The sequence below is a fragment of the Taudactylus pleione genome, unplaced genomic scaffold (assembly GCF_031769625.1).
Source record: "Taudactylus pleione unplaced genomic scaffold, aTauple2 ptg000041l, whole genome shotgun sequence".
Taxonomy (NCBI): Eukaryota; Metazoa; Chordata; class Amphibia; order Anura; family Myobatrachidae; genus Taudactylus; species Taudactylus pleione.
The window spans coordinates 50,586,746-50,612,718 of record NW_028284443.1 but is presented as its reverse complement, the minus strand read 5'-3'; the positions used below and the strand labels follow the sequence as shown (position 1 = coordinate 50,612,718).

The 25,973-nt window shown below is 47.2% G+C and overlaps 1 protein-coding gene across 2 annotated transcripts in view; it reads right to left on the bottom strand.

Annotated features, from left to right (window-relative positions):
• TFDP1 (transcription factor Dp-1) overlaps nt 1-25,973 on the bottom strand; it is a 160,816-nt gene that overhangs the window by 53,553 nt on the left and 81,290 nt on the right. For both annotated transcript variants that reach the window (XM_088458704.1, XM_088458713.1), the window contains exons 6-7: nt 19,750-19,915; nt 19,402-19,548 (exon numbers count right to left, since the gene is read on the bottom strand). In XM_088458704.1, the coding sequence (XP_088314830.1) occupies nt 19,402-19,548; nt 19,750-19,915 (313 nt within the window). The remainder of the gene's footprint in view (nt 1-19,401; nt 19,549-19,749; nt 19,916-25,973) is intronic.

Here is a 25,973-nt window from a genome sequence, read left to right as displayed (position 1 = left end):
CAGCTGTCGACATAGACCATTCATTAATATGCCTGCACATCCATCAGCGCTTTTATCTTGAAGATAGGACCGCCGATAAGGACAGAGGCACATAACGGTAACTGCAGCACTTAACATGCACAGTCATCTTTTCCCCCTTACTGCCCCTTCATAAACCTTGTTCCCTCACGGCTGAATAAAATGAACAGTGAGATCCTAGGGGTCCATTCGGCATATATGGTGCAGTTACCCACGACTCACCTTATTATGGTCAGAGATTACAACCCTAGTCACTTCCATAACTGGCTTGTCTGTGACTAATAGTCCTAAGTACTTACTATTGCCTCTTAAGCTGGGTACACACTGGAGCGATGGGAATTCGTTCTGACAACAGGGATTGCCCAACGGAATGATCACTGTTCCATCCTTCATTAACTCACTACAGGTTGCTAGCGATATCGCTAGGTTTGAGGTGTAGCACATCAAACATGGTGACCATCGCTAGCGTGCAATCGCAGGTACACACTGAGCGATGTAGGCAATTTGTCGTTGCGAAACAGTAAATCGGGCAGATATCGCTCCAGTGTGTACTCAGTCGTAGTTTGCTCCAGTGTGTACTCAGTCGTAGTTTCCCCAGACACTACACATCCTTAACATAAATTGATCAGACATAGTATCTGCAGCAGTCAATTAGCGTCTTATTGGAAGTGTACGGAAGTTCCTGATATCCAGCAGATAATAGGTAAGATCTCGCACTCTTATACCATGGAATACATGACTAGCGTTCCACACCTCTCCTAAAGCTGGGTACACACTAAATGAAGTGTATCCAGTGCGATGTCACGTGCGGCGGAACCCGGCAAGTGCATACACACTTGCCGATGCCTACAGCAACTGAACGATTTCCGGGGGCCACACTACATTCAATTTGGAGGAAGTGTTTTAAAAGTATAGATTAGTTCACTCTCTCTTTGTAATAGTAACTTCTGACAATCTCCACCTCTTTTTAATGGCTTAACAGTCAATTGGCATAAGCCAAAAATTCTTCAATACATGTCCTATGTCATAAAAAGGTTTTGCAACCGGTGTACTTGAATCAATCTTTATTGCAGCTTTCTTGATAGATGACCAGTGCATAGCAATTATCTCTTTTAATATTCTTATTGTTTTACGATGTATATCAAGTTCCAACCAGGTATACTATGAATTTGCTGTCACATGTCCTACGATGTTTCAAATGGAATACTATGCCTGTAACCGGATAAACAAAAAAAAAAATCACTGATCATAATATGCTGACAATTCACATCCCAAACAAAGAAAGATCCCTTCTTCAAGGCTAACCAGTTGCTATTCATGCCATGTGGGCTAATATCTTAAATGATCTGACTGTGCTCATATGCAAATAGCAGTTTTTGTTGACCAGAATGGGGTCTGTCTTTAAGATATGCCAATGCTGAAGAATAGAGTTTTGCATTTTCAGTGACTAAATTGAATAGGTAGTTGGAAAAATCAGACGTTCTTACTAGTCTGTCATGTGTCCAGTCGTCAATAGAGTCTATCTAAACTTAGACACCTCCAAATTGCCTCGTGGACCTCATTACGACTGTAGCCTCGCGCCAAAAAGTAATTGCCCATATCTTCTAAAGCACTGGGGAACTCTGCTCTATCTGACGTAACCCTCACCAATTGAGAAAATGGTAACCCTTTATTTAGTGGCTGTGGGTGAAAAGAGTGTATTCTTGTCAGTTGTCTTTTTGAAAATATTGGCCACAAATTCATTATTTTTTTTATAGAGATTGACAAGTCTAGAAGTTCTATGGTGCTTGTCATAGAATTTAAATGGGATACAAAGTTGTTTAACATTGATTCATCACCAGTCCAAATCAAAAAAATAATTGTCAAATAAGTGTAAAAAGAAATAAATCAAGAATAAATCCAATTGTTCCACAAATGAGTGGTCTCATAATCATACATAAATTGGCGTATGATGGGGACATGGTGGACCCCTTCGCCATTCCTTGGAGCTGTAAAAAAATAATTTTCAAATAAAAAATAATTCTTGTGGAATATTAAATCAACCAATAACAAGAAAATATTCAATGGGTGGGCCCGTAAAATGAGGACTGGTTAGAATAATTTTAAGAGCTTTCAATCCTTCATAAGTAATATTGGTATACAGACAATGTCGAGTGTAGCCAACAAACATTATGGCGGAGTATGCGGAGGATAAATTTAAAACACTTGCCCCAAATGGTCTTAATGCAGAACTGAATTTTAATGTCTTCTTGGACTGAGTTCATACGACTTGATTGTGAGCGACTTGCACCTTGAGTTGTATTGATAATTTCCTTCTCTAATTATAGCTTGTAAATTTGCACTAGTTTATTTTGGGTATTTATTAATTATTATTTCATTATTATGATTGTTATTATTTGATTTGGGTGGGGGATATGCATAGAGGATGTTTTCTATTTTTGCACTTTATATACCATCTATGTTATTTGTGAAACCAGAACCAGTGACCTCAGCGCTAGTATATCTACTAGATGTAACTGCAGAAATTTATCTATATGACCAAATCAGTAGAAAAAAAAATTCTAATTACTAAACCAGCTGCAAGTCCACAATGTGCACACCCAAAAAAAGAACAAAATACAAACATTTAGTGGACAAATAGCTCATACAAGGTCACAAGTTCTGTCCACACTGGATATACCTGGTCAACGGAATCGGTATTCCTTAATCCAGCAGTTCTCAAACTGTGGGTCGTGACCCCAAAGTGGGTCGCGGCCATCTCACCTTGGGGTCGCGACTCACATGGGGTCAGGTTGATGACTCCTCTGATCTCTCAACCAGTGATCTGAGCAGAGTGAAACCAGTTGGTCTGTTATTTCAGAGTCCTCGGATCACTGGCTGAGAGATCCAAGGTGTCATCAGGCAGCCCCGTCCCCACCCCAGTGCTCAGCGTCTCCTGTCCTCCTGCTCAGCAGCAGAAACTGACACACAGGCAGCAAGCATCAGCAGCAGACAGACCCAGAGGAGCCAGCTGCCAGACTCTCTCTGCAGTCTGTGCAGATGTTCTTAAGTGCAGCCTGGGGGGCCGCAGCTGCCAGGGTGGGGGGACACAGAATGTGTGATGATTGCTGTGGAGGGGGAAGACATCAGCAGGGGAGCATGAGGAATGAGGGGAGTGCTGAGCACAGACCCCATGGGGCAACAAGGGAGCACATAGTGTGGGAACTGGAGGGGGGAAACAGAAAATAAATTAATTTATTAAGAACCCACTGCCTCCCCCGTCACCCATCACCTCCCCCTGAAATGCACTGCCCTCCCTCTGTCTTTCTCACTTACTGCCTCCCCGTCACCCAATCACCCCCTGCCACCCTCTGTCTTCCTTTTTCACCCTCTGCCTCCCCCGGTCACCCACTGGTTCTCCCTGTTACCCACTGCCTTCTATGTCACCCGTAGCGCCCCCCCCCCCCCGCTGCCTCCCAGTCACCCACTGTCTTTCCTGCCATCCTCTGGCTCTCTCTGCCACCCATTGCCTCTCTGTCACCACTTCCTCCCGTCACCCACTGCTTCTTGCTTGCTTCCACTGCCTCCTCCTGCAACCCAGTCCCTTTTCCTGTCATCCACTGCTTCTCCCTGCCACCCACTGCCTCTGTCACCCACAGACATCCTCTGCCTCCCCGTCACCCACTGTTCCTCCCCATTACCTACTGCCTCCTACATCACCTATTGCCTCTGACTCACCCTCTGACACTATCTGCCTCCCTCGTCACCCTCTGGTTCTCCCTGTTACCCACTGCTTCCTATGTCACCCTTTGCCTCCCACCGCCTCCACATTCACCCACTGTCTCCCCTGCCACCCTATGCTGCTCCTTGCCAGCCACTGCATCACCTTCCGACACACTGCCTCCCCATCACCAACAGCTTATCCCTATTAGCCCCTACCTCCTACATCACCTATTGCCTCCCCAGTCACCCTGTCTTTCCATGCCACCCTCTGCCTCACCCTCTACCACCATCATCCACACCCCTGTCACCCTGTTTCTCCCTGTTACTCACAGCTTCTCCCTGTTATCCATTGCCTTCTGCATCACCCTTTGCCTCACCAGTAACCCACTGTTTCCTCTGACAGAGCCATAACTAGACTTTTTGGTGCCCTGTACCAGAAAGAGCATTAGCGCCCCCCTCATTTTTCATAGGTACATAATACATCCAAAAAAGTGGAATTGCCTCATGGGGAAGGGCCAGGGAAGAGATAGGGGAGGCCAGGAGATGCTGGGGATGAAATAAGAGGAAACTGCGAGTAAGAATGATAATAAACAGAAGTTTGACTGGTCCAAACAGCGCCCCCTGCCCTGTGCGACGGCACCGGCCACACTATCCTAGCTACGGCCCCGTCTCCTCAGTCACTCTCTGCCTCACCTTGCAGGGACAGGGGCTTTGAAAATAGCTCGTCCCTGCAATGTGTAAAAAATTAAATGATTGCATAATCAGACACCTCACAGTTTTGTGTCTCCATAGTGTTACTGTGCATGAGCGGTCTGCTGACCACACGTGTGGCAGTCATTCTGCAGTAACATGCTGGGGTCCTGTAATAATTTTTATTGTTAGACGGGGTCCCAGAGCAAAAAAGTTTGAGAACCCCTGCCTTAATCTGATATAAGTATTTTTTGACATAAGAACCACAGTTTAATATCAGTAGTATTAACAACAGTGTATATTGAAATGATTATGGTGTGTACTTTTATCTTTCATATTTGATTAAACCAAAAAACTATTTGAAACCCCAACTGCTATGTGATTTTCTGCCATTTCACAATTTAATAGTGTTTAAAAAAATTAAGCGCGGTTTTATCTGGTTATTTGTATTTGTGAAACAGGGATGACGCCAGCCAGGTTTGTGAAGCCCCGTTAGAAATAAGTTGTGATAAGTCTACTGATACGCTCCGACTCCAGACTTTGTGAGTGACAAGGTAGTTTATTGAAACAGGATATCCAACAAGGGTATGTGGACGAGACCGTATGTGACCTCAGTTTGCTTGGTGCTAAGGAGACACAGCCCAGCTGGACTATGCAGAATCCCCTATCGGCAAATATACACCGGTCCAGAAGTGATGCAGACCTGCTTGGCACTAAAGCGGTCGTGTTGGTTGGCAACATTCCACTAGACCGGAACCTGTGCCCGAGCTGTAGACACGTGGTCGGCGCGTCCCAGACTGCATTTAGTGACCGTATCGGAAGCGGTAAACGGTGTTTCAGGAACCTATACAGCATGCGGACCTGGTATGTATTCCCTAATAGACTGGATCCCATGATTGAGGATCTATCCGTTTTACATATTGATCATTAGGTCTCCTGTGTCACACAAGAGTTTGTAAACCGATGTTTGAGATTATTGGTGGGCTGTACTACTTGGTTGGCACCTTCCTTTTCCTATTTATAGCTGGTATTAAGTTACATGATGATGGGTCCTTGAGAAATGTGGACATTTCTACTGAAACGGCCGTCGGGCCAATATATATATTCTCTAAATGGGATAAACTATGTACCATGCCCGTAAATATGCTTTTTTGAAACAAGTTTTTGATATACTATTTATAAACAAAACAGTTTTTGCACTTTATTATTGGAGTGCTGCTCTTGGATTGATCTCATTGGGATTAAAAAATGTTCCAGGAGTAGTAATTCCTTCTTGTTAACAGTTTTCTGCGTACTATCAATTTATTTGTTGCCTCAAACACCAATTACTGTGTCATCCAATCTGGGTGACACTGGTAAACCATGGAAAAATATGACCTGCCCCAGGGGGCTAAAAGAACAAGTGAGAGGGAGTGAAGAGACAGCAGCAAACAAGAGTTTACTTTACAGAAATTTCTACTCCAATACAGAGCTATCTACATCCCACAGTTTACCAGTGTCACCCAAATGGCTACAGAGAAATGGATTTAATGGAGAGTAACAAAAATCTTGTGATGTAGTCATTGGTCATTTTCATACACCATTTATGCCACAACACAGTATAACCTGCTTCTAGCGCTCTCATGTGAGCATGAAAGATGCAAATACAGGGCTTTCAGCCTAACCACTCCATCCTTTGCAAAATAAAAAATACTTCTGCTATTAGATCTGTAGTATTTATACACTTGTGTACTATGGTGGGAATTCAATAGTTTTTGCAGCCGCCAAATGGACAATTCAATTGTTGCTTAGTTCGGGCGCAAGAACTGCAGGCGCTGACATTTCTGTTCACAGCCTGCTAAAGTGGCGAGCAGAAATGTGCAAAGTGTCAGTGGTTCGCATACCAGCCAGGACTTTAGACTGGTACAGTCACAGAGCAACAAAACCCAGCGCTTCTCTGCTTGACATGCGCAAACTAGCATGGGCACCCAAATAAAAAAAAAAGCATTTCGCACCCTCATCACTTTAGTTTGGAAATAGGATGCAAAAAAAATATCACCCATTGTCTAACTTTCATTAACTGACCTAGGTAAAAGTAAAGTGAACTTCTGGACGACTTGAAGCACAATTTGCTTAGCAGGAAGAATTACAATGTGGACAAGGCCGCATGGCACAGAGCCATCTCCAAAACAAGTTTCAAATGCCAAGTAGAGATGTATACCTCTATCACTAAATGAAAAGCTTGCAGAGTACATCATTCCAAATGTAGTAGGGTCTGCCTGTTTATTATTTAAAAAAAAAAAAACGAACAGCCATAAAGCTTTTGTTACTTATATAATAAAATGTAATTTTTTATTCTTACACGGAAAGTGGCATTAGAGTTTAGACTGAATTATTGACTGCTTTTTGCAACACCACCCATCTCCATCTTGCAAGACCTGTCATTTTTCACTTACCATAGAGCTCAAACATATGCAGTTGGAAGTTAAGAGTTATGGTATAACATATGTTAACTCTTTCTTTGAGGTCCATAGGGTCTACAGAAGTTACCTTGGGGTATGTGGCTGGAGTGACCCAGGCACCAAACAGTTACAAGCTTTCAGGATGCACTGGGTCCTCCTCCATATATACCATGCTCCTGGCTACAGACATTTAGCTCGTTACCAAGCCCAAAGCAGGAGAAGGAAAAAATAAGGAAGGACGGTGGGTTTCCTGTGGACTCTATGGACCTCGAAGAAAAAAGTTAAAAGGTTTGCTATACCATAACTCTTAATTTCTTCTTCGTTGTGTCCATAGGGTCCACAGAAGTTACCTTGGGGATGTCCCAAAGCAGTTCCCTCAAGGGTAGGGATGCTCCTGTTTAGTAGAAAGGAGAATCAGAAGTCCGAAGGAAGCATCCTGAGAGGCATATGTATCAAATGCATAAAATTTAAACAAAAGTGTGGACGGAAGACCACGTGGCTGCCTTGCATAATTGTTCAGCAGAGGCACCACGACGAAACGCCAACGATTGTACCACGGATCGAGTAGAATGTTCCTTCACTGGGTCTGGAATAGAGAGATCAGCTTGTGTGCAAGCTTGAGAAATTGTCATATGAAGCCACTTAGCCAGAGTCGGTTAGCTGGCCAGCCTCGCTTATGACAGCGATACAACACAAAAAGAATCTGATTTTCTAATGGAGTCATTGCGGTCCACCTAAATACGTAGGGCGTATACAACATCCAGAGAAGCTTCACCCATATAAAGGCCTGAAGACTGGAACCACAATTTCTTCATGAAAGCGGGAAAAAAAAAAAATCTTAGGAGGTAACCCGTCCTGGTACGAAGAACAGCTCTATCCTGATGAAAAACCAAAAAGGGAGAGCGACAAGAAAGAGCTGCCAGAGACCCTACGGGCAGAGTAGATAGCCAAAAGAAAACCTGTTCGCTGTCAACCAGGTCTACTGATTACAGGGGTTCGAACGGGGGAGCCTGTAGAGCCCTGAGAACCAGAGACAAATCCCATGAAGCTACCGGAGGGACAAAGGGAGGCTGAACCCTCAGAACACTCTGAAAAAAAAAAAAAAAGTCCTAACATCAGGCAGAGGGGAGATCCATCGCTGAAATTAGATTGCAGGTGCCTGAACCCTCAGGGTGGCCAGGCGACTGAAAATACGAGTGCCAAACTCGAATGCGGGCAGAGGAAGGTTTCCGCTCCCTAAGCATCGTCTGAATTACAGAACTGAAAAAACCCTTGGCTCTTAAGATGGAAGTTTCAAGAGCCACACTGTCAAAGACAGAAGGGGAAAGTCAGTTTACAGGTAGGGACCCTGTGTTAACAGGTCTGGCATTATGAGGAAGAGGCATCGGAGTATCTATGGAGAGACTCTGAAGGTCGGTGAACCCTCCTGCTTTAATTTCCTGATGACCCTTGGGAGAAGGAAAAACAGAGGAAACAGGTATGCTATCTTGAAGTTCCAACTCGTGAGTTCCAACTCACTTCAACAGCGTCCACAAATTCGGCTGCGGGATCCCTGGTTCTGGACCAGTACCTGGGGAGCCTGTGGTTGTGGCCTGAGGCCATGAGGTCTACCTCTGGTAGGGCCCATCTATCCACTAGGCTCTGAAATATCAGTTGATGAAGAGCCCACTCCGTGGCATGTATACCCTGCAGACTTAGGTAGTCCGCTTCCCAATTTAGGACTCCTGGCATGAATACTGCAGAGATTGCTGGAAGATGACGTTCTGCCCAAACCAGAATGTTTGATACTTCCGCCAGGGCAGCCTGAGTTTGCGTGCCTCCCTGATGGTTGAGGTAGGCTACTGAGGTGGCAGTGTCAGACTGTACCTGGACAGGCCTGCCCTTCAGTACATCTTGTGCCTGAACGAGGGCTCTGAAAACTGCATGTAGTTCCAGGACGTTTATGGACAGGAGACCTTCCCTGGTCGTCCATTTTCCCGGAAATGTGTGCCGACCTGTCACTGCTCCCCATCTGCGGAGGCTGGCATAGGTAGTGAGGAGCACCCAATCTGGAATAGAGAATGGGCGACCCTTGTTCAGACGAAACGTCTGCAACCGCCGTGAGAGGGATAGCCGCAGCTCTGGAGAAAGACGGATCGTCTAAGTTTATTGAGTGGTACTCTCCAGTTCCAGGGGGGTGAGGATTAGCCATTGCAGTGGTCTGGAGTGGAACAGAGCATATTCCACCATATCAAAGATGGACACAATGGATCCCAGAACCTGCATCACTGAGTGAAGACACTGGCTGTGGAGAAACCTGCGAATCCACAACTGAAGTGCCACAATCTTGTTTTCTGGCAGATAGATTCACTGGCGCAGAGGACATAAGCGTGCACCTAAATGCACCATCTGTGACTACTTCTTCCAATTTATGATCCAGCCGTTTCTGTGTAGACAGGCAATTGTCAGTCTGAGATGATGCTGCAACACCTGTGGAGATTGTGTCAATATCAGGAGATCTTCCAGGTATGGCAGTATTCTGACTCCCTGGTGCCTGAGGAAGGCAGTCATCACTGCCATTATCTTGGTAAACACCTGAGGGGCTGTTGACAAACCAAAAGGCAGCGCCTGAAATTGGAAATGTTTTTGCAGAACCGCAGAAACTGTTGGGACAGTGTAATTGGCACATATAGATATGCATCCTGAATGTCCAAGGACACCATAAAATCCCCTGGTTCCATTGCCAACACAATTGACCAAAGGGTTTCCATATGGAACCTGGGTAACTGGATAAATGTGTTGAGACTTTTTAGATTCAGAATAGGCTGGTGAGATCCATTGGGTATTTGGATCAAGAATAGGTTGGAATAATAACCCTTTCCTAGTTGATTCACTGGAACCTGGATTATTACCCCTGAATCCAGCAGCGAACAAAGGGCCTGTTGGAGGGCCAAGGCCTTTGCAGACTCCTCTGAAGGAGTTGTGCAGAATAATCTCTGCGGGGGACTTCTCCAGAAAGTAAGGGTGTACCCCTTAGAGACCACCTCTCGAACCAGGCGTCTGTTGTCGTGAGATGCCAGATGTCCGAAAACTGAAGTCTGCCTCCTACTCTGAGTCGTCGGACATCTTGTTTGGCCAAGGTTTCTTAAATTGCGGTCTCTTACGAGAACTGGTTCTAGTGGAAGACTGACCCCTTGCTTTTCCTTGTGGGCGAAAGGCTCGAAAGGACGACTGCCTAGGTCCAGAAGTAGATGAGTAAGGCAGACCAGCCGCCTTGGAGGCTGCTACTGTATCTACAATCTTAACCAATTCTGTGCCAAACACAATGCCTCCCGTAAACTGAAGGGATTCCAGGGCCTTCTTGGACTCTGCATCTGCTTTCCAGGCCCTTAACCATAGGGCTTTGCGAGCCACAACTGAGGCAGCTGAAGCCTTAAAGGACAGAATAACGGCATCCAATGCTGCCTCTGCTAGATAGGAGGCAGCCTCCTTAATATAGGAGATAATTGTCAGCTGTTCTCTGGAAGTGTATTTTCCAGTGCCTTTAACAATTCCTCAATGACTTTAGAAACCAAGGCTGTAGCCATGGCCGGGTGGGCAACAGCTCCTGACAGAGAAAAGACCGCCTTGAGACAAGCTTCAAGTCTCCTAGCTGTGGAATCTTTAAGGGAGGATACAGATGGTATGGGCAATGTGGTGCTCCTGAACAGTTGTACCACATACGCGTCTACCGTTGGTGGAACTTCCCACTTAGCGCACTCATCTGGTGGGTATTGAAGACTGTAACCTTCTTTGTAACATGGAACCGTCTAACTGGAGAACTCCATGCTTCCCCCATAAGTTCAGAGAGATGATCAGATTTCAGAAATTCAACTTTCACAACTTTCTGGTGTTTAAACACTGGAATTCTGGCTCCTAATTATCTATGTTTAGCCCAGCTTTGACCACCCTAATCAAATAGGGGACTTCTGCTGTTGGAAAAACAAGAGATATGGTAAGAACTTACCTTTGTTATCTCTGTTTCTACGAAGTCCATAGGGTCCACAGGGTTGATCTTGGGGTATAGCTGGATCTGGATCCACGGGCACCACGCAGTTAAAGCTTTGCTGCTCCCAGGATGCACTTGGCTCCGTCCTCCTCTATACCCCGCCCCGGCCACAGGCACCTCAGTTGGTAAGCAGCTAAGGCCGGAGGAGGAGACTAAACAGAGAGAAGGAAGACTGGAACACACAAGAAACCATACTCACAGAAATGGGAGACGGACAACCGGTGACCAGCCACACAGCCCATTTGAAGCCAGGTGCGTCAGGGCGGGCGCCCTGTGGACCCTATGGACTTCGTAGAAACAGAGATAACAAAGGTAAGTTCTTACCATATCTCTTGTTTTCTACTTCAGGGTCCATAGGGGGTCCACAGGGTTGACCTTGGGGATGTCCCAAAGCAGTTCAACTAAGGGCGGGGACGCTCCTGTGCTGAAAGGAGTACCCGGCGGCCAAAGGATGCATCCTGAGAGGCGAAGGTGTCAAACGCATAAAACCTCAAAAACATCTGAATTGAAGACCAAGTAGCCGCCTTACACAGCTGTACAGCGGAGGCGCCACGTCTAGCAGCCCAAGAGGGACCCACAGAACGAGTGGAATGAGCCTTAACAGAGGCTGGCACAGGTAAACCCTCCTGCGCATAAGCCTCACAAATAACTGAACGAAGCCAACGGGCTAACGTTTGCTTGTTGGCAGGCCAACCCCTCTTGTGAAAACCGAAGAGGACAAACAAAGAATCCGACTTCCTAACCGAAGCAGTCCGGTCCACATAGATTCTAAGTGCCCGGACCACATCCAAGGAAGCCTCACCAGCAGAAAGATCAGGTGACTGAAAAAGCTGGCACAACAAGTTCCTGATTAATGTGGAACTTTGAAACCACTTTGGGCAAAAACTCAGGACGCGTGCGGAGCACTGCCCTGTCCTGGTGAAAAATCAGAAAAGGAGGGCGACAGGAAAGCGCCCCCAATTCTGAAACCCTCCTGGCCGAAGCAATTGCGAGGAGAAAAATGGTCTTAAACGTCAGCCACTTGAGCTCCACCGACTCAAGCGGCTCAAAAGGAGGACCCTGCAAGACCCGCAGCACCACCGCCAAGTCCCACGGAGCCACCGGAGGCACGAAGGGAGGCTGGATCCTGAGAACACCTTGGAAAAAGGTGTGAACGTCTGGCAGTGTAGCAATCTGTCGCTGAAACCACACGGACAAAGCAGACACATGAACCTTCAGAGAGGCCAGGTGTAAGCCGAGGTCCAAACCCGATTGAAGAAATTCCAAGATTCTGGAAACCCGAAACACCTGCGGATCATAGTTTCTGGATTCACACCACTGAAAATAAGTGCGCCACACCCTGTGGTAAATCCGCGTGGAAGCAGGCTTGCGTGCCCTAAGCATGGTACCAATCACCGAACTGGAGAAACCCCTGGACCTCAAGACGGCTGTCTCAAGAGCCACGCCGTCAAAGACAGCCGACCCAGATCCGGGTAAAGGCAGGGCCCTTGAGACAACAGGTCCCGACGCTGAGGAAGAAGGTACGGAGCGTTGATGGAGAGACACCTCAGATCGGAGTACCAAGGACGTCTGGGCCACGCCGGAGCCACCAGCACGAGTGTGCCGCCGTCCTGCTTGAATTTCCGCAGAACCCGAGGAAGTAAGGATATCGGAGGAAACCGATACGCCAGGTGAAACGTCCATTTCACAAACAGAGCGTCTACCAGACAGGCGCCTGCGTCTCTTGTCCTTGACCCGTAAACTGGCAACTTGTGATTGTGACGGGAGGCCATCAAGTCCAGCTCCGGCAGCCCCCACCTGTCCACGAGTAGCTGAAACACCTCTGGGTGAAGCGACCATTCCCCGGGATGCACGTCGTGACGGCTGAGGAGGCCGCCTCCCAATTGAGGACTCCGGGAATGAAGACTGCCGAGATCGCTGGAACGTGACACTCCGCCCAAGCAAGAATGCGAGACACCTCCGACATTGCTGCCCGACTGCGAGTTCCCCCTTGGTGGTTGATGTACGCCACCGTGGTGGCGCTGTCGGACTGCACCTGAACCGCCCTTCCGTGAAGAGCGGGGCCGGACGACTACAGGGCCCTGTACACAGCCCGCAGTTCCAGGATGTTGATGGGGAGAAGTGCTTCTTCCGCGGACCAACGACCCTGAAGCGATAATGAGCCGGTCACTGCCCCCCAACCCCGAAGACTGGCATCCGTCGTGAGCAGTACCCAGTCCGGGATCCAAAAGGGGCGCCCCTCGACCAGATGCGCCGTCTGAAGCCACCAAGCCAAAGACTGCCGAACCTCCGGAGACAACACCAGCATCTGAGAGCGGATCCGGTGAGGTAACCCATTCCATTCCGATAGAATCAGCCCCTGCAGGGGCCGGGAATGGAACTGGGCAAATTCCACCATGTCGAAAGTCGACACCATGGACCCCAGAACTCTCATAGCTGAATGGACCGACAGGCGGCAACTGCTCAGGCAACTGTGTATCCGCAGCTGCAGGGAGGAGACCTTCTCTGGAGTCAGGAAAATCCGCTGCTGACGAGAATCCAGCAGGGCTCCCAAATGAACCATCCACTGTGATGGAATCAGGGAGGACTTCTTCCAGTTTATCAACCACCCGTGTGCTTGAAGACAAGCAATGGTCAGGTGGAGATGTCGAAGAAGCACCACCGGGGAGCTCGCCAGCAGCAGAAGATCATCCAGGTACGGCAACAGACGTAGACCCTGACCCCGAAGGTGGGCAGCCATAACCGCCATCACCTTGGTGAACACCCTCGGAGCCGTGGAAAGGCCAAAAGGCTACCGAAATTGGTAGTGATGGTTCAGGATAGCAAACCTCAGATACCGCTGATGTGCCGGTGCTATGGGCACATGGAGATAGGCGTCCTGGATATCGAGGGAGACCATATAATCCCCGGGTTCCATCGCCAAAATGATGGAACGTAACGTTTCCATCCTGAACCTGGGAACTCTGAGGTATCTGTTCAGAGACTTCAAATTCAGGATAGGGCGATGAGAACCATTGGGTTTCTGTACCAGAAACAGAGTAGAATAGTATCCCGTCCCGCGCTGAGACTGCGGAACGGGAACAATGACCCCTGCTTGTAGCAAGGATTCTATAGCTACCTGAATCTGACCAGCTTTGGTCTTGTCCAGAGAAGGACTCGTACAGAAAAACTGGTGGGGCGGCCTGAACCGAAATGACAGGGCGTACCCCTGAGAGACTACTTCTCAAACCCAGGCATCCGTGGTGGTATTGTGCCAACACTGGGCGAATTGGAGAAGTCGGCCTCCCACTCTGGGGTCCCCCAGAGAGAGGCCCGTCCCATCAGGCAGCAGGCTTATCCTCCTGCTTTGAAGAAGGGCGCCGAGCACTCCATGCCTGCTTCTTGGGCTTGGGTGCGGCCTTGGTCGCCGAATGTCTCGGGAAGGACTGGCCCTTGGCCTTACCCTGAACCCGAAAGGACCGAAAGGCAGAGCTCCTCACTTTAGCCGGCGCAGAGGCCGAAGGGAGAAAAGCCGACTTGGACTTAGCCAAAGTATCCACTATTTTGTCCAAATCCGGACCAAATAGTAAATCACCATTAAAAGGCAAGGCCTCCAGACCCTTTTTTGAATCTGCATCAGCCCTCCAGGACCTCAGCCACAGGGAGCGCCGAGCAGACACCACTGCAGCCGACACCCTAGAAGTGAGCAGGCTGGCATCCAAAGACGTTTCCCCAATATAGGAAGCTGCATCCCGCATCTGTCCCACTAACGCTCTCTGGATATCCGGAGCCTCATCAGGAAAGGTATCCTCCAAGGCATTGGCCCATGCCTCAATGGCTTTAGCCACCCAGGAGATAGCCATGGACGGGCGAGCCACCGCCCCGGAAAGAGAATAAATGGACTTCAAACAAGTCTCCACCTTACTGTCCGTGGGATCCTTCAAAGAGGAGATAGACGGCAATGGCAGCGTCGCGCTTTTGATCAAGCGGGTAACGTGGGAATCCACCGCCGGCGGAGTTTCCCATTTCCTGCAATGAGCTTCAGGAAAAGGATAGTTCGCCGCCAACCTCTTCTGTGGATGGAACCTCTTACTAGGTAATTGCCAGGCCGCCGCCATATGATCCGATAATTGATCAGACAGGGGGAACACAGTTGAAGTCACCTTGGCCTTTTTAAAATTAGGAAACTTCGACCTAGGAGCCGGCGCATCATCCTCAACATGTAGGATAGCCCGCACCGCCCTAACTAAGGCTGGAACATTAATGGAGGACTTAGCTTCCACCTCCTGCCCCATGACATCAGAGTCAGAGTCCTCACGGATTTCTCCATCATCTGAGGACACTTCCGAGTCCGACAACTGCGCAGCTAGTGAACTCACAACCGGACGTTTAGACACCCTTGGTGGCACATCACCTTGCAACATGGACTGAAACGCCGAGGATGAAGCCGCCAGACTCTGTACGGAGCTGGATAGAACATCCACCCAAGGCGGAGGAGCCGTCGGAGCAAAACTCTGCAAAGGCACTACAGACTGACGCGTCCCTGGGGAAGACTGCACATACACAGGCAGTCCCGAGTAAGGACCCACAGTCTGGGCCCCGGGGGGAGACCGCAACATTTGTGGAACCCCCAGGGAATGGTGGGCTGCGGTAACGCCCTAGAAGGGACCGCTGATGGGACCGATAACCGGTCCGCAATAGACGCCAGCACCTGTGAAAACATCGCCCAAGGAGGGTCCTGTGATAGAGGGGGGTTGGAGGGGCCCGGTACCAGCTGGCACCGCCCGCACAGACCATCCTGAGATAAGTCCTCCCCATCAACTCCAGCAGCACAACGTCTGCAGGAAAATAGCACAGGAGCCACAGAGCGCTCAGTCTCCTCATCAGACATGATACCGTAAATACACAAGAAATAGGTATCACCAGAGGAATTACGGTTTTAACACCCGTGCACTCACCAGTATGCGACACAACAGCCCAGATATGGTACTGTGTAGCACCCAACAGTATGTGACTGACCCCACAAATACGTGTTTTATATAAGTGAGGGTCTCAGAAAAACGCCCTTCCCCCACACACCTGCGGGCCGTAGGAGAAGGAAAGGGATAGTTATAAGCTGACAGCAAGGAGAATAAGTCACAGACAGGCAGCACTAGCAATAGTCACATACAATGCAGAAAAGTTAGTACTCACTGCACCTTCCGCTACCATCAACCGCCCAGATTCAGTGTCTGGGAGGGCTATAGCGCTGTGTACACTGTCCTTCAGCAGGGGAGAGGTACACAGGGGGACCGGTCCACTTGATACCGCCTGGGAGTCTGCGATGTGCCAGTAAAGATGGCCACCGGAGACCTCAGAGGAGGAGTGGCCGTAAGATAAGAGCAGCTCAGCGACGCCAGACTGCTAGTTGAAAGGCGCGCTGAGCTGAGGGGAGGTGCCGCTAGACAGGGAAGGCTGCCTCCCCTGGCTAGCAATTAACCCCCGTGTTGCCGGTCCCGCTACCAGCCTGATACCCTGGTGGTCTAGCGGAGACCGGAGGCTCCTGACTGCATAGAAAGTATCCGCGGGCCGCCGCACGCGGCGACCCGCGGCTTACCTGATCCCCGTCGCGTCCGGCAGCAGTCAAGGGAGTCCCCAGAGCCCGGCTAGTACAGGCTCTGGGGTCCCGCCGCGATCCCCAGAGCTGTACTGGCGTCGCGGCGCCAGCGGGGAGAAGGAGCGGCAGCGTGGACGTCCTAAAGGACAGTCTGATGCTGCCGCTCTAACAGTGTAAAAAAAGTAGAAAAAATAAAAAGTTTCTCTTTTAAAATAAAGCTTAGGGGCTGCTCCTGCAGCCCCACTGCGACAGGGTGACCCGACTCCGGCCGGGCACCAACTAAAACTGAGGTGCCTGTGGCCGGGGCGGGGTATAGAGGAGGACGGACCCAAGTGCATCCTGGGAGCAGCAAAGCTTTAACTGCGTGGTGCCCGTGGATCCAGATCCAGCTATACCCCAAGGTCAACCCTGTGGACCCCCTATGGACCCTGAAGTAGAAATGGTCCTCTCCTGAGAGACTCTTGAGGAGTCCTGTATATCCTCACACTCATCAGAAGTTGCACCAGATTTTGCAGGCTGGACGGAGTGATAGGCAGAAGCTGACCGCCTTCTGGGTTTAGGCTGTATCAGCCTAGCTGCTTGTAGCGTTTGCTGAAATGCAGCAGGGGACGAAATCATACTCTGACCTGAGTGGGCATAAACGTCCATCCAGCACAGATGCATATAGGGCATAAAAATAATAGATTGCAGCTGCTGAGGGTACCTCATAGTAGGGGCCGGCCTAGCAGCAGATAACCGGTCTACAACCTGTGCCATAATCTGGGAAAAGAAAGCCCAAGGAGGTTCCTGCCCAGGAGCTGGTATATTTGACTGATGTGGTGACTCCTTATAACAGCGACCACATAATCCATAATGAAATCCTGAGGGTATAACCCCGCTTTACAGGCCATGCATGACACCAGCGCAGGGGCTTCAGCCACCTGCTTTTCAGTTTCTTTAGACATAACAATATCACTAATGTTATGCAAAGTAATACACAATGTTTCACACCCACAATAACCCACATACCTGTAACAGAGGGCTTATTAGGAGAAACAGCAGTGATAGCTGTAACTGGCAGTCATTCAGGAATAAAAAGGCAGTATAACACTAGATTTCACAAGTCACATGCAATGCAAATAATATGTAAAATATATATGTGCAATATTATAAGCTCAGTCAACTACGAACAGCACACAAGGCTAAGTAGTATATGTATAACCTGGCCACCTAAGGAGAGGTATACAGGGACACTGACCAAACCTCATGAGATTGCAGCCACCAAGAGTGGTCTCTGGCCATCTCATATACAGGGAGGCTGTGCGGGGCGACCCAGATGCGGGAAACCTCGCCTCTGGACCAGCGTCTAGGTCGGGGGAGGGGCCGCCGAGGATAGCGTACCTCCCCTCTGCTGTATGAATCCACCGGTCACATTGACATATCATGGCCGCCTCGATCACCACCCCCAGCTTTCAGGACCCCTCATGTCCCGTGGTCTAGTGGGGGAGGCAGTTCACCTGGCTCCTTACTACAGCGTCACCTGGCAGGTCTCTACCGTAGAAGGCACGGACTGCAACGTGGTTCCCCGCCTTCAGCGACCACGGAGAGCCACCTCACCTGCATCCCCGATGTTTCTGGCTGCAGTCCTGGGCTCAGCATACATTCAACCGACACCCGCCAAAATGACCAGTTCCCTCACTGGTGTTGCGGCGCCGGCAGGGTTAGATGGAGCAGGAGCACGGGCGTCCATTCGTATGCCTAGTGTGGCTTACTTGTACAAAAAAAGAAAAGCTTGTTTGGGACTGCTGAAGCAGTCCCTCTGTTCAGTAAGGTGCACTCCTGCGCACCAATCCAAAAACTAAATACCTGTAGCCAGGGGCTGGGAATATATGGAGGGGGACCCAGTGGATACTGGGAGCTGAAAGCTTGTAACTGTTTGGTGCCTGGATCACTCCAACCACATATCCCAAGGTAACTTCTGTGAACCCTATGGACACCGAAGAAGAAATATGGATAGACATGAAAACTAATAAGCTCAAGTAATGTTAGTTTATTGTGTTTAAATAATTTTTACAAACACAATTTTACATACATCACACTATGCATTTTTCCTGCACAGAGCAGAGCCTATGAAATGCATAGGTGGTATGTGAACAAATGGTTTACATTGAGATACAAAAAGGAGAGATTCAGTAGTTTGGAAGGGATTGGGTATGAAATCCTGCCGGCTGTAGAGCCACCAGGTGAAATGCCGATATTGAAGGCCCGAAGCCACAGAAGCCCAATGGGGCAGGCAAGTAGGCTACCCCTACCCTTCTACTCCCCCCTAGCCCTAACCCTCCCTTGGTGGTGCCTAACCCTAAAACTCCCGTGTGTGCCTAAACCTAACACCCCCCGCACCATAAACCTAACCCTCCCCCCTGGGGGGTGCCTACCCCTAACCGCCCCCTGTTGGTGCCTAACCCTAAGTCCCCCAGGACCTAACTCTTTCCCCCGTGGCTGTGCTAACATTCCCCGCTTATCTTCGTTCGAGAAGCAGTCTGTCGGGGCAAAAGATGGGCGTCGAAATCCCGGGATTTCGTCAGACTGCTTCATGAGTGTCGGCATTCTGACAACAACCCTTTGGAAGAAGTGCCGAGATATTTTGGATGGGTGGAGTTAATGAGGATATTTTATCGAGCCTGAGTAGGGTTGAAAAAAAATCCCTGATAAATATCTTATTTTTGGGTGCCACGACCATGTTTACACATAGATAAGTTCCCAGACCTGTGCGTTAATGCCCTTTAACAGTTCATTTAAAAGAGGGGCTCTAATTGAACAACCTTGGGCGTTAAAGCCAGAAGCAAACCACCCTTTTTTTTTTTTTTTTACATCCGATAAATTATTGGGGCTAATTGAATTCCCCTTTATGTATGCTTCATCTCAATGTGAGGGGAACTTGTAGATGGCATATTCCACCTTAGACATACCTCTAAGTTCTGACATTCCTGAGCAGAGTTTGTTGGTAGTCCGATCCATTTTATTTCCTTTTTCTCTTTAGAAATAATGTTCATTGCCATAAGCACATTTAAGGCATCATAGACACGGCGTCTTATATTCTTCTGATCATATGCTTGCTGTAAATAAAAGGTTTTTACAAGACAATGACCAGGATATTGCACCAAATTTATTCAAAACGGATTATGTTGCTAGATATGAGCTGGGAGCAAGGAGAAAAAGGTGAATAGGAGGTCTGAGGGAGGGGACATGGAAAAACCTTTAAAAAGAGAAAGGTGCAGCACCTTTCACGCAGAAAACATATGGAACAGCCCACTCACCGATTCATTTGGCGATATGTGGTTATCAGAGGAGCTAAATTCTGCTACCAACTCATCCGCCACCTCATTATAAGACGTTGTGCCCTTCTTCTGTACTTTCTCACAGACCTTCATGGAGAAGTGACGCAAGCCCTTGCCATTTTTCTCTCCTTTTTTATTTCTCTTCCTACAAAAAAAAAACAGACATTACATATAATTTAAACTGTACATCATGCTGTACACATTTTAAACCATTATAAAAGTTGAGAACTTCGAAATGAAAGTAGCAAACCTACTAGGTACATGGATTTCATTCCAATCATTTTACAAAATAATGTATCTGTATATAAAAGCTAAAAGATTAATATGTATCATATTTTACAGACAAATTATTGGTACAGAATCCTGGGCGCCAATATCAGATGGGGGGATGGGGAAATACGGAAAGAAAATTAAAACACATTTCTCTTTAGCGGATAGTTTCACTCATAAGTAGGAAAAATTATTCAAACATACAAAGAACAGACTATACTGTAATCTGGTTAGAGATAGAATATCCTTTCTAAAAACAAATTAAATTGAGACAATTAAACAGGATATTTATTGTGCAACATAAAACACAATAGATTTAAAAAAATGGAGATATTTAGGAGCATAAATAATTAGCTCACAATGAGCCTATATACAAAAGGCTTTAAAAAAGGTATGGGTTTAAAAAGAACAGAATAAGCAGCACAAAGGACAGAAGCAACAGTATATAACTTTTAGCATAACATGCAAATGACATTAAGATCCAATGGAGCAAGAATAAGTGGGCACAATTAAGCCCCGTACCAGATGGATAGTAAGGTTCAGTGTGGGATTGCACACAAAGCAATTCCGTATATTGCGGTTTCTCACTGAAAAAGTGCTCCTTTGGATATATGTGGCATGTAACGTGCAGTGGCGACGCGTCAAGATGTGGCTCTTCATCAAGGCTGTACCCACTTATTTTTGCTTCACTGGAGCTTAAAGTAATTTGCATGTTATACAAGTACAACAGCGCAGTAGCTATGTCTAAACAAAGTAATTTACATACGTCAATATAAAGAATACTGGCTCCTGAGTTACAGATACTACATAGCTAGCTATAGCCGCTGTAGTGTGTTTATACGGCACCCCGAGGTCCAAAAATTGCAGACAAGGAGCGAGTGATACACCTGCAGCGCCGGCGTTCCGGTTCTCTGCTCACTAGGAGTCCCGGGAGTTACTTCGGTTTGTTGCAGGAAGCACATTAGTGATGTGATCACACACCCCTCTGAAGAAATCCCCGTTTGGGGAAGAAACGCGTTCTGGACACAATCTATTGTTTTGTAAACAAAGGATCTGTATCAGCTACTGGTCGCTGCTCCTATCGGCCGCCGGTCAGTGTACTCCAGCACTCAGATTTAAGCCATCATTGCCCTGTGGATAATCGCTGATGTGCTTCCTGCAACAAACAGAAGGAATTTGGATACGAGGAACCGGCGCTATAAGTGCATTGCTCCCCCCTGCCCGCCACTCGCTAACTCCAGAACTCATTCCAGTGAACAGTAGGCGGCTTCTCTGGGTTGTGCCAGGACTCTTGCATATTTGTCATCCTGAGCCTCAATTTTTATCATATTATGTATACATTTTCTGAAGAGTTTAAAATGTACAGCTAGTGGGTTGAAGGAAGCAATCACAGGTTGTTACTTTATTCAATGTAGCTGTGTAAGAGAATACAGTTAATTGAGTGATAAGAACACTGACCAGCTGTAATGTTTCTCTACTAGATGGTAGGAGACATTAAGGTGTTCATGTCATTATAATAGTTTAGGCAGAAGGATAGTACACTTGTGAAAAAACCACTGTACTAAAACTACTAGTGCAGTAGAGGCTAGACATAGAACTATGGTACACTCTAGATTGAGGAAATAAAATAGTTGCATATATTCTGTTGTGTCGCCAGATGAAGTAGTAATCCAAATAGAAATGCAGATTCTATGCTCGAGGTAGTAATAATTGCCAGACAGGCCATGAATATTGGTTGGCCTGGGGGGTCCCGTGTCCTGTATTTGTTCCATAGGAGTGTTAGGGACCTGCCTGATAGAGGTCACCTGGATGCGGTGGGCAGGCCCATAATTATGGCCATTATTATGCAAAGAACCTTTTTGATGCAATATAGCAGTACTATTAGGTTCAGCATAATTAGAGTGTGCACTTGCATTTTTTTCTCTTTCTGCTTGTAGCACTACTAGTCTCAGCAGCTAGCACCTCACATTGTGTTTAGGGTATGCAATCTAGGGCCCCTCCTCCTATGCAGGCCATGAATATATCTTGTAGTTTCAGGCAAATGCAGTACATTGTAATGTACCACACCAGGGGAAGAGGTTATACCATACATAGGTAGATATCCTTAAAGGTTTACTCAATATTTCAGTCAATAACCTCATAGAAGCTACGACCTGCAAATGTTAATTTTTTAACTGAGCCTGACCAGGGTTTTACCCGCATAAAACACTGCTCGAGACCTGGGAAGAAATGCCGGGTCAATTAACCCAGGATTTTTTCCTAGGAGCCTTTTCCACTGAGCCGCTACCCGTGTTGACACGGCAATAACCCGGGTATTTTGGCCAGTGGAAAAGGGGTATTAGATGTATATGTGAGAACGAAAATGCAGTTACATGCACAGACATCAAGATATCAACAAATTCTTGTGCAAGTTTAAAGATGCTTGGTATGCGTTTATCTACTACAGTAGAACTGTACAATTTGCATGTCAAAGATTCTGCTACTTCTCTCAAACCTTCATTGCTGTAAATCCAAGACACAAGATTAGAGTGTCAGACATATCATCCCTACGTGAAAAACACGGAGGGAGGGCAGAGCTGTACTAGTTCAACTTCGGAAAATTCACCAATTCAATTTTTAGTGTTAAGGGATAACTTGGCACAATGATTTGAAGTTTTTAATGCTTTTTTTATTTTAAAATCAGAACTGAAGTGCATATGATAAGAGTACTCCGACACCCCCCAATAGTTTATAGTTTAAGTGTAGAAGTTATTTGCAGTTTTTAGAATGACTGGCAGAATCAAAACTACTTGTAATAGGGTGCAAATATACACTATGCATTATATATTTACATGACAAACTAAAAGAAAGGGAAGGAGCTCATTGACGTGATAAATCTTAAATTGACCACCAGTGTATCAGTGGACGGATTAATCCATTCAGTGTGGATCTGCTAAAGGAAGACTGGTGGGTACAGTTTAAGTCACCCATATCCAAATTGCTTGGGACCAAGGGTATTTTGGATATCAGAATATTCCGTATTTTGGAATATTTGTATACCATATTGAAATGTCTTAGGAATAGGGCCCAAATCTAAACACAGAATGCATTTATGATTCATATACACCTTATATACAGCCTGAAAGAAATTTTATACAACATTTTCATTTTGTGGTTCAAGCAATGTTTGTGTACATACATGAAATTAATTTATGTTTCATATACACACAGCCTGAAGGTAATTTTACACTTTATTTTTAATAATTTTGTGCCTTAAACAGAGTTTGTGTACATTGAACCATAAAAAAAAAACCCACAGGTTTCACGATTTCAGTCATGCTGAAATTATTCCGGAATATTTGGATATGGGAGACTCAACCTGTACACTTAATCACACTCTCACAGAGAAGGAAACCAGTGACCAAGAGAAGAAACTCATAGAAGCCAGGAGTGTCAGGGAGTCAAAGTTAACAAGGGTAAGTTTAAGTTTTACCATAACTCATTTTCTTCTTCAGGGTCCATAGTGCCCCACAGGGAGATATTAGGGTATGTCCCAAAGCAATTTTCAAAGGCAGGGGATGCTCCTGAGCGGAGAGGAGAATATGGCGTCCGATGAAGCATCCTGAGGGGCAAATGTATCAAAGGCATAGAACCTAAAAAAGGTGTGGATGGAATACCACGTGGCCGCCTTGCATAGTTGTTCAGCAGACGCGCCACGTTGGGCAGCCCACGAGGGACCCACAGAACCAATAGAATGAGAAGACACGGTATCCGGCACAGGAAGGCCAGCCTGCGTGTAAGCCTGTGAGGTAGTCATGCAAAGCAATCTAGCCAGAGTTTGTTAGTTAGCTGGCCAGCTCTTCTTATGGAATCCATATAGGACAAAAAGGGAATCGCTTTTCTTGAACTCTGGTGTTTGGTAGGCCGGAAATGCAATTTCCTCATTAACAAGAGACCACCTTGGGAAGGAAACCAGGACGAGTTCCAAGGACGGTCCTGTCCTGATGAAAGATCAGAAAAGGGGAGCGACAGGCAAGTGCCCCTAAGTCAAATACCCTACGTGCAGACGCAATAGCCAAAAGAAAGACTTCACAGTGAGCCATTTGAGGTCTGCTGATTCCAGGGGTTCTAACAGACTCCTGAAGTGTGAGGAGAGTAACTGAAAAATCCAACGGAGCCACAGGAGGGATAAAGGGAGGTTGAATACAGAGGACATCCTGAAGGAAGGTGTGAACATCTGGCAGTGGAGCAATTCTGCGCTGGAACCAGACGGACAGAGCAGAGTTTTCTTTCAGAAAGGCCAGGCAGAGTCCAAGATGTAATCCAGCCTGAAGGAAGGCCAGAATTCTAGAAACCCGAAAAAACCTGAGGGTCATAGCTTCTGGTAGCACACCACTGGAAGTATGTATGCCATACCCGGGGATAGATCCGGGAGGAGGCCGGCTTACGTGCTCTGAGCATGGTCTGAACTACAGAGCTAGAAAACCTTTTAGACTTCAGGAGGAATGCAGACAGGGACCACGAGACAACAAGTCCAGGCGTAGAGGAAGTGGAAATGAAGAGTCTATGGAGAGACTCCGAAGGTCAGAGTACCAATGACGTCTGGGCCAAGCCGGAGCTACCAGCAGAACGGTTCCCCCGTCCTGCTTGATTTTTCGAAGGTCCCAAGGAAGGAGGGAGACTGGAGGGAAGAGGTATGCCAGGTGGAAGGTCAACTTCACTGACCACGCGTCTACGAAGGCTGTTTCGGGGTCTCTTGTCTTGGACCCGTATGTCGGAGTTTTGTCATTGTGCCGTGAGGCATGATTTATCCACCAGGAGATGAAAGACTTCTTGGTGTAAATACTAGTCCTCAGCGTGCACGTTGTGACAGCTGAGGAAATCTGCTTCCTAATTGAGAATGCCCGGAATGAAGACCGCAGAAATATCCGGGAGGTGACATATGGCCCATTTGAGGATGCGTGTCACTTCTGTCATTGCCGACTGAATGAGTGTGCCTCCCCTTGGTGATGTAGACCACCGCCGCGGCATAGTCGGACTGTACTTGTACTGGTCTGATGCCAGAACTGGGTGAACTGAAGAAGTCGGCCTCCCACCCGTCAAGCTGAAGGCTTGTCCTCAGATATGGTAGCTGGACATCTAGTAGCCAAGACTTGTTTGGTCCTAGACTTGGAGGCCTTTTTGGATGCCGACTGCCGTGGAAAAGTACTGACCTTAGCCTCTCTCTGGGGATGAAAGGTCATAAAACAAAAGCTTGGGCTGCTTAAAAGCAACCCACTGTATAACGGTAATCCAGCTCCTGCCGGACACCAACAAAAGCAGAGTTGCCTTCAGGCTGTGGGCAGGGTATATGGGGAAGGACCGGAGCATCCCGAGAAACTAAAAAAAGCTTTGCTGTTGGTGTCCTGTCCTCCAAGTACCACCTCTCCAAGTGTCTCCCTGTAGAGCTCTATGGACCCTGAAGAAAATGCATTTGTTACAATATGTCCTATTTTAAATCTTGGTCACTGAACTGTGCACCCATTAACTTCAATTCTGTTGCCCTGATCATTTCCAACAGATGCTACAAAAAAAGGCTTGAAGAATTGGTCTGCGCACCCAGGAAAATGGAATACTCCTCTAAAACAAACTATTTTTAACTAGTATTGCACTTTCAAAATACAGTAATCAGGGTTTTACTTGAGTGGCTTATGTACAACTCCTTGCCCTCTTCTCCAACTCCGACGTTTCGACCAGCAATCCATGAAAACTATCCTTGCACAAGTGAATAACTTACTAACAGCAAAGTTTCACTTCTCCAAATTCATTGTTACCTCCTCACTGCTTTAGACAACTCATTCTAGGTAATCTCTATAGAATTACCCAAACAATTCTGCGTAATTTAGCCTCCTCTGTCCTCTCCCAGTGTAATTCCTCCAAAGCTCACTAAGATTCACGCGAACAAAAAAGTAGTC